The sequence below is a fragment of the Etheostoma cragini genome, chromosome 8, assembly GCF_013103735.1.
Source record: "Etheostoma cragini isolate CJK2018 chromosome 8, CSU_Ecrag_1.0, whole genome shotgun sequence".
Taxonomy (NCBI): domain Eukaryota; kingdom Metazoa; phylum Chordata; class Actinopteri; order Perciformes; family Percidae; genus Etheostoma; species Etheostoma cragini.
The window spans coordinates 12,955,262-12,969,539 of NC_048414.1; the positions used below are offsets into that span (position 1 = coordinate 12,955,262).

General features: G+C 41.1%; 1 protein-coding gene across 1 annotated transcript; it reads right to left on the minus strand.

Moving 5' to 3' along the window:
- Window positions 1–332: 332 nt before the first annotated feature.
- Window positions 333–13,974, minus strand: LOC117949618 (protogenin B-like). Its single transcript, XM_034880036.1, has 19 exons — window positions 13,908–13,974; window positions 13,121–13,420; window positions 9,903–10,047; window positions 9,602–9,735; window positions 9,203–9,499; window positions 8,776–8,935; window positions 8,416–8,663; window positions 7,602–7,766; window positions 7,018–7,323; window positions 6,028–6,213; window positions 4,171–4,266; window positions 3,870–4,056; window positions 3,469–3,596; window positions 3,128–3,298; window positions 2,506–2,688; window positions 1,578–1,701; window positions 1,351–1,489; window positions 1,108–1,215; window positions 333–1,010 (listed from the first exon to the last, which is right to left on the minus strand). Exons 1-19 carry the CDS (start codon window positions 13,972–13,974, stop codon window positions 597–599), a joined length of 3,558 nt encoding a protein of 1,185 aa, XP_034735927.1. The 3' UTR covers window positions 333–596.
- Between the last annotated feature and the right edge of the window lie 304 nt (window positions 13,975–14,278).

Genomic DNA, 14,278 nt, shown 5'->3' on the forward strand with positions numbered 1-14,278 from the left:
TATCTAATGCACTTATTTTCAGAACACAACGTACATCATTCAAAGACAAACAATGGAAAACTAAAGCTCTTTCAACCGTGAAAATAAAAGTCCAGAGAATTAAAAAATAATGAGGACCTCTAGATAATAACTGCCCCAACAGACATGGCAATGACATATTTTAACCTTGTCTCCAGAGTCTGAGATTCTACTGCACAATATGTGGTAATAGGGAGGTAGTAATGTATACACAGAACACAGAGGTAGATAATCAGTCAACAGGGCCCAATTACACCCTCTGTTCCAGTGGAAAGTAATTCAATGTAATGAAAATGTATCACAGTACATTTTTGACATTCTTTTTAACATTCATCATGGGTGAGCTTTGGTTTAGGACAGACAACACCAAACACAGACAAACAGGTAGAAAGAACAAAAATGGAACAAAAATTTTATAAAAAACATTCATACAAAATCCTGAGGTAGATCCGAAGCAAAAGCACATTTTGTCCATTGCAGCAACTGGTTCCCTGATCCCTTGTGCCTCAAAAAATAAACAAGGGGCTCAACTCAGTAAGCCAAGAGGTAGAAGTGGAGTAAATCCAGGCTGGGCGATGTCAGGAACCAACTGCTTGGGATGTGTGCAGGGAAGGATGAGAACCCTCTGAGGTGCAGCAGAACCGGATAGCATTAGGGGCGGAGTGATGGAAAGGATGGCTCAGCATCTTCTCATTTTCCACTTCAAAAGACTGCTTCAGCTCAGCTAGAGTGGTACCATTGTCAGGCCCAAAAGATTCAGGTCGGGAGCTTTGGCTGGTTGAAGGGTTGCTCATCTCTTCATTGCTTTCTTCATTGGAGCAGTGTCCAGAGTCTCCCGTCTCCTGGCTGCCCTCACTGGAGTGAGAGCTCTCTGAGTGATAAGGTCCGTAGATGATCTCTCGGGACGAAGGTGGCAGGGGCGCTGAACCTAACTGCCCCTCATACCTCAGAACAGTTTTGCCAGCCTCATACAAGTTGGCTTTCCTCTCAGCCTAAAGAAACAGTGAGGACAAAATTGAATTTAAGATTAAAAACCGGATTTGGACTGAAAAGAAAGCTTATTGACCAGAATAATGTAGTATGACTTACATCACTTTCAGCTGAATTCCTTATTGCCTTCTTGAATAGCAGCCATCTCTTGCTTTGATTATTGCTGGTGATTTGACTGGCACTATTTATGACCATATCAGCTCCACCCTGGAACAAATAAGAAAATATATGAGAGATACAGATTTGTGTTATGGTCCTGTGCTCTTTTGGACATCAAACATACGTAGCTGTGAAACCTAAAATTCTATTTCTTCAACAAGAACAGCCATCACTTTGTCTCACCTTGGCATCTAAAAAGTGGTGACTTATCATGGGTATGAGGGCCTCAGCATTCTCTGTATGGTGAATATTAGGCGGGGACAAACCAGCATGTGGACCTTCAGCAGCTCCCACAGCAATTACTTTGTGACTGAAGGATTTTCTATTACAAAGGCAATAATGCAAACAGATGTCAGAAAAAAAACTAATTGTTTATGTTTTTCATTAATACAAATGATTATGGTTATTACCTTGGTCTGCCCTTACTGATGAGGATTAAGGCACACATAACAATACAGGCCAAGGCGATGCACACACCCACAATGATCCCTGTCATAGACCTCTGGTCTATGTGGTAGATACCATCAGAAGACACTGAAAGATAAACAACAGTGTTTCAGATTGGAAATAATTACACATTAGCTACACTTATTTAGAGAAAATAAATAAACACACAGAGGAGACATAACGCTGAAGGAATACAGAAGTTAAAACTGTCAGTAGAGCAAAATATCAATATTATATTGATTATCTGAAATGAGACTAGATATCGTCTTAGATTTTGGATATTGTAATATGGTATAAGTGTTGTCTTTTGCTGTTTTAAAGGCTGCATTACAGTAAAGTTGTCATTAACTGTTTTATTAATTGCCTTTACTCACCTACCTTTTTGTAACTATTTTGTGAAAGCACCAATAGTCAACAATACAATATCGTTGCGTCTTTGATATCAAGGTATTTGGTCAAAAATATTTTGAAATTTGATTTTCTCCATATTGCCCAGCCCTAACTGTCAGTCTAAAAACTACTGTTTAACAAACAAGTTAACATTCATCTATTGTTGTTTGCAGTTCATGGTCAACACTGTGTGCAGGACTTGACGTCCATTAACAAGTACACTAAGCTTTTATCAGAAAAAACATAGAGGAACTTTCATTTACATATTTATACTCATATCACTTCACTGTAAAAATACACTTTTGCCAACACAAGATACATAGATTTATCTTTTATTTATTTGGTGTTAGAACACTAACACCAAAGTATGGCTCTCCTTTTACATTACTATTAATATAAACTTAATGACACATAACTACCAGCTTGATATATTACAAATAAAGCAACTCATCAAGATGAGATGCCTCTACATTGTATGCTCTATATAGTGTTGATGCTTACCTGTTGTATGTGGGAAGCTGGCAGAGTGCCTGGGGTTCTTGCTGCGGTGGGTGTTCCCACGCATCAGTGCCAGCTCCACAATGTTAGAGAAAGGCCCATCACCGACCTGGTTGGAGGCAGAGATTTTCACCAGGTAGACATTCCCCGCCTCCAGCTTCTCCAGCAGGGCCATTGTGTGGCTTCCTGTAAACAAAAGCAGAAACACACAGCAAGAATTAGAAATACAGAAAACTGATACAATCCACTATAACTTGTGGTGAGAGAAGGTTCATATATGATACACATTCAACAGGGTAAAATATATTGAAATGTTTCCTGGAAACATTTGTTTAAAAATGGCCCTACAACATGCCAATACTCACACTATAGGGCATACAAAAGCTTTAAATATATTCAGTGGTTAGTTTATTGTGCTTAACAAAATTTCTAAAATCTCGTTCATGGCATTACTTCATCATTTCAACTAGCTATCTACGTGATGTTCTGCTATAGTATATCTATCTAAAATTGCAATATGGTTACTATAAGTGTTTGTATGAGGTAGTGCCGGGACACATAACTCCCCAAAAATACTTTCTGCATCACTGACTTAACAAATAACGTGATCCAGTCCACAACTTACCCTCCCTCTGTAATATTTGCCAGCGTCCAGCCAGCCAGGCTTGCTGGGAAGCGTACAGGATGGTATAGCGAGTAACCACCACATTGGGCTCTGTGGGCTCCCTCCAGGACACCAGAGCAGTGTCATCCTCGATCAGAGTTACACGCAATCCTGCAGGTGGTTGGCTAGGTGCTGTACACAGAGAAACCACATTCACGATACATTCCACAATACTTGCTGAGAAATTTACTGAGAAGTATGCAGTTATATTATTTGAGTCTGGACAGTTGAGGAAATGATGGGATACATAAACAGTAACATAGTCAGGGCAAAATGAACAGTAATTTACAGCAATTTATTACCTGCTGGCAGAGTCTGATGGTAAACGACAGAACTCCAGGGACTCGACATCTGGTCCACATGGAGACGCACAACAAACTCATAGCGAGTGTTTGGATCCAAATTCTGAACCATCACACTCTGTCTGGTACTGTGGACAGAAATCATTCATATATTATGAGCATTTGGCAGACAATAATCCAGAGTGACTGAATGTATAAAATGTGAAACTGTGGGGCAATCTTAAATTTGTGCATCATCATTACAAACAGCCAATGATAAAAAGTACAAGGGCGGCATCCACACATAATTTGCAAACGTGCAGTGTAATATCTCACACATGTGTAAGCAACCAAATCAAAAAATCTTCTTTTCTTCCACGCCAGAGGTAAAATACTGAATATTTTGGGCGTTCTCAGCTTACGTTTGTAGGTAGCGTATAGCAGAGGTGTTGTGGGTGCCCACAGGTGTACAACGGACTGTATAGCTAACAGCCTTTCCAGAGGAGAAAGCAGGATGGCTCCAGCGTAGAGACACTGCAGATGAATTGTTGGCCAAGACAGTCACATGATCTGGAGGCGGAGGGGCTACTTCCAGTTGGTCTCTAGCCGCTAAATGATGGAAAACAAAATGCATATTTTTGTCACATTTTTAAATTTCCAAAAAAAAGAATTCCATTATAAATTGTAAGACCTTTGAAATAAGCAACAGAGAAGAGTACTTACACACACATCCTGGAGTGCTAATTGTATGGTCTGTCTGATAGCCATCTCCAGCTTGACCAACAGCCAGAATCTTGACATGATACTTTCTCCTTGGATCTGGAACACAAATAATCAATTTGTTGCCATTTCTACCCATATTGCTAAAACTAAAACTGAAGGTTGGTCAAACTGACGTCACGGTAAATTACTTTAAATAAATAATCCAATAGAGGGTTTGGTTGGTAATTTTAAACCCTGAAAGATCCCAAAATACCAAAAGTGATGCATTGACAATGCATAGTCTCCTGAGTCACCCAAACCTCTCATTTATCCCGCATTGTCATGTGTAAGGAGCATGAGAAAGATCATCCAGACCCAAGGCCAAGTAAATATGTTGACAAAATCAATAAGCTCTATGAGAATGATACCGCCATTCCCTTTTGAAAGCATATAAAGATCAACAACTATGAAACCCTATCAGCACTAGGTATTCTTTAAAACACAATGCAAACAAATCACAAAATTTGAGGGGACCAACAAAGGTGAGATGAGGTAAAAGATCAAATTAAAGCGCAAAGTAATTTTGAGACGAATAAGGCGGTATCCAGTACTGGTTAAACAACATCAGAAGATCATTGAGGTCTGGGGGCAGGAAGCTTTTGTTTGAAAATATGGAATTGAGTTAGAAGTTAGAATGAAATCAATTTAAAACACATTTTAACTTGAGAAGCTTCCATTGCATTAGCTCTTAAATCGGGACGTTTTTAGGGAGATTTGTTTTATGCCTCCAGTGTGAAAGGTCAGCCTATGGCTATTGACCAGTGAAGGCTGTGTGTCCAGGCCTGCTGTGGGGGCTGGGCCGGGGCAGTATTCAGCTGCTGGGGTCCTTGGCCCATGGGACAAGGGGGGTTTGACTGGGGTCACCAGGTCAGGCCATGATAGAACAGAAGGAATCTGGGCGCAGGAGTGTGGGAGAGGAGCTGGGCCCCTTTTGTTCCCCCTTTCCCAACCTTCCTACTGGCCTTGTGTTATAGTCTTAAACTTGAAGGAAAACAGAAAGAAACATGACTCCAAAACAGAACTTATCAGTGATATTTAGCAGCTTGAGTGATTGTCAATATTAAATCACACTGAAGAGTTTTACATAGTATCTAGCAAGTTATTACTACAAAAAATGTTTAACAATCTCCTTGTTGCTATTTCAACTTTTTGAGTATGAACTGCGCAGGAACCACACTGTGCTTAAATACTCCTATCAGACAAAATGATTATGGTTAACAGTTTTAATCAGTATGGCCTTGGTTCTTACGTGCTGTAAACAGCACAGATGAACGGTAGGGGCAGGGTCCTACTAAAGGACGGCTGTCACAGCTAGAAGTCAGTGGCTTGGTCCAGCTTTGACCAATCCCAGGGGTCTTTGTTTGTGTGTTTCAATGTCCAGTTAAAGAAGGTAGTGGCCAGGGTCTTACGGGGCAGGTCTGGCCATGGATAGAACACAATGACCTGGGGTAATTATGCAAGCTGTAGGATGGTAAACAGTGGTGGGAGGGACATCTGGATCCTGACCTCTAACCCTGGGAGCCTGCTCTCACACACATCCACAGCCAGACTGGAGGGGGCTACTGGTTAGGCAAGAGGGGTCAACCCATATTGATCAGGACAGAGAGTGAAAATGCAAATGTAGCTTCCAACTGCCCACTGAATTAAATTGGGACCCATTTGAGTGAGGTCACTCTCTGTTGTCTCTACACCAATTTTACAGGTCTAGATGGCAGAAAAGCACTATTGTCAAATATACATATTTTATGTTTTTCATTCACTCCACAATCCCATCATCTCACAACTAGACAGCTATGACAACAAGTGTGCATCACCCACCAAGGCCACTGATAGTGTAGGTATAGGTTTGAGCCTGCAGCTTGATGATGGGCTGCTCTGGTTGGCCTTCCTCATGGTAACACAGGCGGTAACCCTGAACAGCCACAGACTGTGGGGAGGTTTGCCAGCGTGCCACAATGGAGGTGCAGTTAAGCGGCTCAAGTTGAAGAGTAGGGGCTGAAGGCACTATGGGGCAGAGACATGGGATCAATACACATATTCAAAATATTGATGAGCACAAAGTAGGACTGAACAAAAAAAAAACAGGACACAGAAAATAGAAATAGGATGGATGGATGGAAGGTCATCTCAAAAACACAATGGTTTGGGTGTGACAAAGTTTAAATTTAAGTTGCTTATTGCACCAATACACACAACCTTTTAGAATACTGCTCATTCACTAGTATTCATGTATTCACCTTGCTCTCAGATAAAATATAATTATACTTATAATTCTGCTGTGCAGCTCTACATCACCTAAATATACACGCCAAAATTTGAAAACAAGAAGTCCAGCTTTGGTGTCTGGACAAACAGCCTCCCCCAACACACCAGGCCATGAAAAGAGGCTTTTATTTCCCCCACATAGATGCCTGAGGCCCTCTCTTTATGACCCGTGACTGAGGCCACTCTCACATCACTGACAGTGAAGGCCAAAGGTTCCTGGGTAACCAACACAAAGACTGTGGGACAATGCTACAAGAGCAAACTCCAGTCATAGGCTGGCCTTAGTGAAACTCCTGGTATTTTAAGAGCAGCAAAACAACAACGTAACAAAAGCAAAAGCCTAGCCAGTTACATGTTCAGCACCATGTGATTGATAGCATCTAAATGTTGATTGCTTCTTACCCTGCTATATATATATATATATAACCATGTGATGATATTGTATTACATGAGATTGCATAGATAGTAATAACACAAACCCTTGCATCTCTAGCTCTAAAAAATGTATGAAAACATTTCCTTTTCAGCCTTCTGCAGGTTTACCTTTGCTGCTGGATGTCTTAGGTGTACGGTGCGAGGTCCATGCAGAAGGCTCACACCAGCCGACACGGGTGGCTGCAGCCATGCGGAGCAGGTAGATGGTGTCAGGCTGCAGGCCCTTCAGCAGATATTCGGTGCTGTTCTGAGGTAGCTCCACAGAGGTGACAGTGCTGTCTGCAGCTGTACGATACGATAATTTGTATGCAGACAACCGGCCGCGACTCACTTTGGCGGGCAGTGGCTGCCAAGTCACCTGAATATCTGTTGAGCTCTGGCTGGTCAGACTTAGCGCTGGGGTACGCAAAGGCACTGTGGAAAGACAAGTATAACATATATATACTTGACTGTGATGTGGTTATGAATTTCTTCAGAATAAAAACATGATGGCAAAAAGCTAAACTGTTATATATTCAGTTTATTATTCACACATATTTGCTGTTAGTGAGTAGAAAATTGTTCTAACAACAGAATGCTCAGCCCAATTATTTCTTCTCAAAATGTGCTCTGTACACATGCATGCATGTGAGCTTAACTACCAGAGTGATTTATTGCAAGGAATGCTGGGAGTCTCAATGCTCTCTGCTTACCATCCTCCAGGGTGTGTTGACTGACTTGGTCTGACATACGACTGGCTCCCATTGGCATATAAGCAACGATGTAAAAGCTGTAGTTTCGAGCAGGCTCAAGGTCATCGATGATATAGCTGGTTGTGTCGTTGCCAATAACAACTTGGTATTCTTCGTTGTTTAGACCTGACATGAAGCAGAACATAAAGCAGGTTAGAAAATAGCTTAAGATTATCCCAAGAAGAAGGGGCTTCTATGAAAGGTTGCCAGGCATGTACCATGTAAACAGTCAGTGTTTTAACAGGTTTGATGCTTGTAGTTTCTGAGTGTCACTCATCTTTTATATAAACAGTTGAAACGCAAGCCACAGCCACATAACTGCCTGCAGGCCTCTTGAAGCAAACCTAATTAAACATCTACAAATGCGTTTACCGCAAAGGCAGATTTGACTTAATAGAATTACTTAACTGTCAATGTAATGATAAAAGTTAAATATCTCCTGATGTGACGGATTTGCAAGAAATGTGAGGCTTTTAAAATGATACCCTGTCCCTTTAACTGCAAGCAGAATGAGCTGGGGAGTGGACAATGGACTGGCTAAGCCTGTTGTTATTCCAGTGAAGTTGCCATTCTGAGTCCTCCTTGACCTCTGCTCTGTGCAGTCACAACAGATGGCCTTCGCCAAAGAAAGTTGATCACATGTGAGAGAGTGAGATAGCGTATTTTTTTCCCCTTGCATCCTGGATCTTTTTACACCTTCCCAGTTCACAAATAGTGTTTTTAAGCTCAAATAAAAAACCGGAAAAAGAATGAGCTGGATTTTTCTGGGTCTCACCTTCAGCCTTCATATAATGGATGGAGTAAGCAATGACTTTGTTGGCATTGTAGAGAGGTCTCTCCCAGGCCAGTAAGATAGCAGAGCTTGAGATGGTCTCAGCATGAACATTTCTTGGTGCACTGGGCCTGTCCTCAGACATGACAACAATAAGGCGAGCTAACGACAGGACAGAACCCTGTTCACTCTCTGCCATGCACTGATAGATGGCATCATCCTCAGGGATGATCTGGGTAATCACCAATTTACTGTGAAACAATTAAAACATGTATTAACATTCAGTACTAGCTGAAGAACTTTCATTTTATTTAATCAAGGCAGGTTTTTTACACGGTACTTAGTTATGTTTGATTGCAATACCTGTTGTACATCTTAATCCTCCCATTTAAGTGAACGTCTTCTCCATTCTTTAGCCAGCTAATGCGTGGAGGGGGCACACCATTTGCTTGGCACATAAAACGGGCAGTGCCTGCTCTTGGACGGGTCTGGCTCTCAGGCCTCTCGACAATGGATGGTGGCACTAAAACAGAGGTGTGAGAAGACAAGTGAGAAAAAAACTCTATTGTTGTTTACTGTTTTTTAATTAATTTACCCACAAAACACTAATTGTAAGTAATCTTGCACCCACTGCTTTCTCTACAAGCAAGTCTTTAATTATTCTCTGAATATAAAACTTATTTCACGTCTGCAAAAGCTTTTTGTTGTGTAATGGCATATGGAATATAAGAAGAAGGCTGGAGATGTAGTCTGAGAACCAATGCTAAATAATACTTAAGAGTAACTGTACCTAGAACTGTGAGGTTGGCTGCAGCAATAGTGTAGTGGCGAGTTCCAGGGGTGGTGGCCCTGCAGAGGTAGACACCACTGTGCTTGGAATTGACATCAGTAATAACCAGGTTCCCATTGCCCAGCACTTTGGCTTTGTACACATCGATGGGTTTGCTATCCGCACGGCTCCAGGAGATGATGGGCCAGGGATTGCCTGTGGCCACGCACTCCAGCACCACAGTTTGGTGATAAGAAACTGTGACATTCTGAGGTCCAGCAATGATTCTGGGCCTTTGAGATGGTTTAGGGTCTACACCTTAAAAAGAAGAGGACAATGTTAAAAATCAATTCAGCGTTCCCTATGTAATGTGACGGCTCAATGCTCATTCCTAAAATCCAGTTAATGCCGTCTCTGTACCTTGGTTGACTGTCAGTGTGGCCTCTTTACTCTTCAAATGGCTACCAATGTTAGATGCCACACATCGATACTGTCCAGCATCTTCCAATTGTACATTGTGTATCTGAAGGACTCCATTTGGCAAAACAGTTATTCTGGGAACATACAATGGTAACATTAGGGTCAGACTAGCGGGTATACTGTATGTACACAGTATCAGCATTTACAAGCAACTACTAGAGTAAAAATACATGTTGTTCACAAAACAACTGGACTAAACGGTGATGGTGGCTAAAATCGCTCCAGGCGTGTCTGCAGGTACCTGTCTGTTTGTAGTGGTAATGTGCTTTGGTTGAGCTCCCAGGTGATTGTGGCGGGAGGGCTGGAGGTGACAGCACAGGAGAATCGTGCCACTAAGCCCACAGTCACCAGCATAGGCACAGGATGTAACACAAACTCTGAGATACCTGTGAAAAAAAAGCTCAATCAGCTCTAAAATATCACCAGTAGAATATTTCAACTAAACCTAATTTATAAGTTTGAGTATTTATCAAGACATGCTTAGTTCTACTGATATATTTTGCAGTTATTTGGTGTTGTTACTTACTAAATATAGCATTTTCTTTCAACAGTTGGTAACACATTACACATTATGCATGCAAAGCCATGAATTTGATCGATGTTAAGTGATTATGAAAGGAATTGAGCTTTTTAAGACACCATGATCTTGCTTGTGTGCAGATGAGCTATCAGGTCCCATACTGACCAGCTGGTCCAATCAATGGATCAATTGAGGAATGGCACTGAATAATATATTGTTATAGATACAAACAAATCAATTAACTTTACATGAAAAGGGATTTTTCAGCAAATACCGGGAACATCAAAATATCAAAATCAAATACATAAAAAAACTATTTCTTGCAGAAGTCAGGGGTGACACACTACACTGAAGCATAATGAGCCATTTTGTCAGATTCATGTTGCACATATTTTACAGCTCTATGTAAATGTTCTACTTAGACCCTGCTATGTAGACATTGATTAAGTATAAAAATACTTTTAAAATGACAAAAACAACTGTGATTAAGTTGCTGAGTCACATTCTGTTTATGTGTATCCAAAAGGTCTTTCAATAATCACCGCAAATCAGCAATCCCCCAATCTGCATTTGTTTGCAGAAAATATGACCAATGACCTTCATTAATTAAGGTGATAACTCTCTCCCTTCCCCCTCACTCACAGGAACTCAATATGTTAAAGAAAATCAATACCCTGTCCTGCCACTGAAGCTCCACATTCAAAACCAGAACTTTGGGACATCCAAATTAAAGAGCAATCATTTAATTCAAGACTTAATCTCATCAATATTACACAAATAAACTGGAAACCCTGTTTATGTGCAGTGCGTTAGGGGATCAGCCTTAACCAGGGCCAGAAAAAAATGATTCTTTAGGTTTGTTTGCGACTAAATCCTTTAAATTGGCAGTAGATGTTGCTTTATGGTTAGCAGATCACAACCAATTCCTATGCCAAAATACATTTAATTATCTTCCAATGGTCAGAATGATCATGAAGTCTGAAACGATGCACCTATTCTGTTGCCAGACAATATGGCTGACTGGTGAGCATCACAAAATGCCCTCAGCACCTGGTAAGGAGTTAAAAACAAGTTTGTGTACTCTCCACTGGGAGATACCACATCGTCTTCACTCGTTCCGGGATCAGTGATGTAGATGGTGGGTGGGGCCGGCACAGACTGATCTGCTAACATGGTCACTTCTGTTATAAAGAACAAATCAATGTCTAGGTCAAACAGCACAAAGGTTTCTCACAAAAGGTCAAAGTTTGCTTCAAGGCCCTGTCTATTCAATTTTAGCCCAAACTGGGACCAGATCAAAGTCAGTGTACCATTAGTCTACCAAAGAGAACCTTGTGATTTGTATTCTGTTTATATCCTATATCAAATCATACAGTAGTATTAAATTATGATAGAAAAGCCCATATGTCCTTAGTTTGAAGATATTGTAAGAAATATATGACAGATATGGGACACCCTCTGTAAAAGCAAGAGATGTTATAACTAGAAATGTATTCCTAGAAGCGAATGTAAACATGTTTTGAAAGGATCATCACTATTACTGGAATATCAGGCCTGTTCAATCACATGACAAACTGGGCTTTCTTTAACAAAAGGGCTATGCTTGACTGGGCAACACAGGGACTGATCTAGTGAAAGGGATTGTGGACTGGGAGAAAGAACAGCAGGGGAGCCCAGCCAGAGCAGGCCTGTGACATCACAAAGCCTTTCCCTGCTCACCCCTGACCCCCAGGACCTCTGGACAGAAGGGGAGCACACAGGAGGCCCATCCTCCACTCCCCGCCTACAGCTGACCAAAAACCTTTAACCCTTTCACTGACAAAGGCTGGACGCAAGGCTAAACTTAACTTTTGAAGGTTTTTATGTGGTCATCCTATAGAAAATTGATATTTTTTGTGTTGCCCTTTAACAGACAAAATCAAAAATTGTCAAAGTAGAGCTGGTGGGTCTAAAGGCTCATATGACTTGTTTTCCTGTTTGTATTTTAATATTTATAAAATATCTTAGAAATAGATCTTTATAGTTTTGTACTCTAGAGCATTGGGACATTTTGCCCCAATCTCTGGAGTATTGGGACATATTGGCCCAAACCTTATATCCTCAGTGTCAGTGTCAAAGTCAGTATACTTCAGAAAGCCATGCTAGTTTCCATGACACCAGTCATAGGATATCCTTTCTAGGATCTGTGAAAAGTGACCATGGTAGACCTGGCCCATTGAATAGACACAGCTGGCCAGTCCCCTGATATGTAGACAAATAAATGCCCTGAAAAAAAGCCTTTTCTTCTGTGGCGGTCAGGGTTTCTCCAAACAAAGGCTAAAAGGCAATTGTCCTTTCAGAGATTCCTCTGTGTAGCAGACCATTCAACAATTACACACAGTGTGAACATCGCCCCAAAGACAATGCAATCTCACAAACATAAGAAGAGAGAGAAAACTAATTTCAAACTTTTTGCCAATGTTACTTGCTTTCATAAATATGCAAGTTGCATTTACTTAAAACAGGTAAAAGGTAGGTTTTTTTTTGAAGGAAAGGACAGTTTACTCAGACTCAGGGCTGCCTTTTTATAGAGTATTTATGAGCTTTTAGATTGACTCTCCATCTAACTTTTACTGTCTCTTAAAATGATCGTATAACTGGACGGACAGCTTTAAACTCAAGCATGACCAAGTCTGAACAACTTCCAATAACAAGGAAACCCAGACTTTAGAGGTTTTTCCTCAGTAAAGAAAAAAGAGGGTTGGGTGGTGGTACATCTGCTTCCCATCTCCAGGTTAATAACCCATGAACTTGCCATTCTAATGCATGCATGTTGACACCACAAAGTGGATATCACCAACAAGTTTACGACATCGTCATCTTGGTCACAACAGTGGAAAACAGGAATAAAGTCCATGTTAGCTTCAGAGAACGCCTTTCACTCTAAGCTCCATACTTACTTGCGATAGTCAGACGTGATCTTTGGCTTAGGATAGCTCCATATTTGTTCTGGGAGAGGCACTGGTAGAATCCTTCATCTGAATCCTCCTTGGTATGCTTTATCTTTGGTATGTACAAGGAGCCGTTGGGCAGAAACTGTATGTGCTCACTTTCTGCCAACCGAACTCCATTTTTCAGCCACTTGATAGTGACTGGAGGCAGCCCATGAGCCTGACAGTCCAAGACAGCAGGGTCCTTTGGTAATAAGGTAACATCACTGGGCTCTGTGATGAAAGACAACTCGCTGAAAGACAAAACACCTGGAGGAAAAAAATGTGAACATTGGTAAATAGTTGATTATGTTTCTGAGCAATGGAAAACTACTGCACAACAATAACTCTAGTTATAGTCTGACATACCACAGCCTACAGATCATGTAGTTAAATATGACAAGAAAACTACATTTATTTTTTACAGAAAACAATCAAAAAGTAGCATGCAGAATGGTGTTGTTGACATTAATTTCTTTGTAACGTGTAAAATAATAGCAGCTGTATTTACGGTGATTACAATACGTTGATGTAGTTTATGATTTGCTATCCTGATGTCAAAAAAAGCATGTATCTGTCAGAAACAGTGATGTATGGTAAATGATGGTGTTTTAATATTCGCTGCCATAATAGTAGACATAAAGTCAGCATCCGAATCAGTCAGACCAAATTTACTTTCACGTTACGCAGCAGTAACGGTAACCTTATGCGGACCACATATCAGGTCAGCACACTAAAACTAAAACAAGACACTTACTTGATAAAGGAAGAAACAAAACAAAAAAGAGCCAGTCCTGGTAGACTTTCATCTTAAATTTAGCCATTAATCCGGATTATTGTGTCATTTTCCTCCACCGCGAACTGCCGCTCTCCTGCGTGCAGTCCGTATATCCCCAAATCACTAATGCCAGCAGCGGAGGACCAAAGGCTCTACAGGGGTGTCAGCACCCCCCACCCCCCCTCACCCCGGCCTCTCACGCATGCGCAGACAGCACAGCAGCACAGCAAAGTGTGACTATGGTGTGACCCCAGGAGCCCCCGGAAAGAACTGTCACAAAACAGGACCTGGAAACTATAACCAAACGTGGTCTGTGTTGGCTAATAATTTGTATCTATCATCGCGTAATT

Excerpts from the sequence above, each read along its gene's own strand:
- LOC117949618 (XM_034880036.1), bottom strand. The coding sequence starts at position 13,974 with ATGGCTAAATTTAAGATGAAAGTCTACCAGGACTGGCTCTTTTTTGTT. Across the intron at positions 4,057-4,170 it reads TAGCACTCCAGGATGTGTGT|CGGCTAGAGACCAACTGGAA; the intron begins GTAAGTACTCTT and ends TCCATCATTTAG. Across the intron at positions 3,597-3,869 it reads GCTATACGCTACCTACAAAC|TACCAGACAGAGTGTGATGG; the intron begins GTAAGCTGAGAA and ends TTCTGTCCACAG.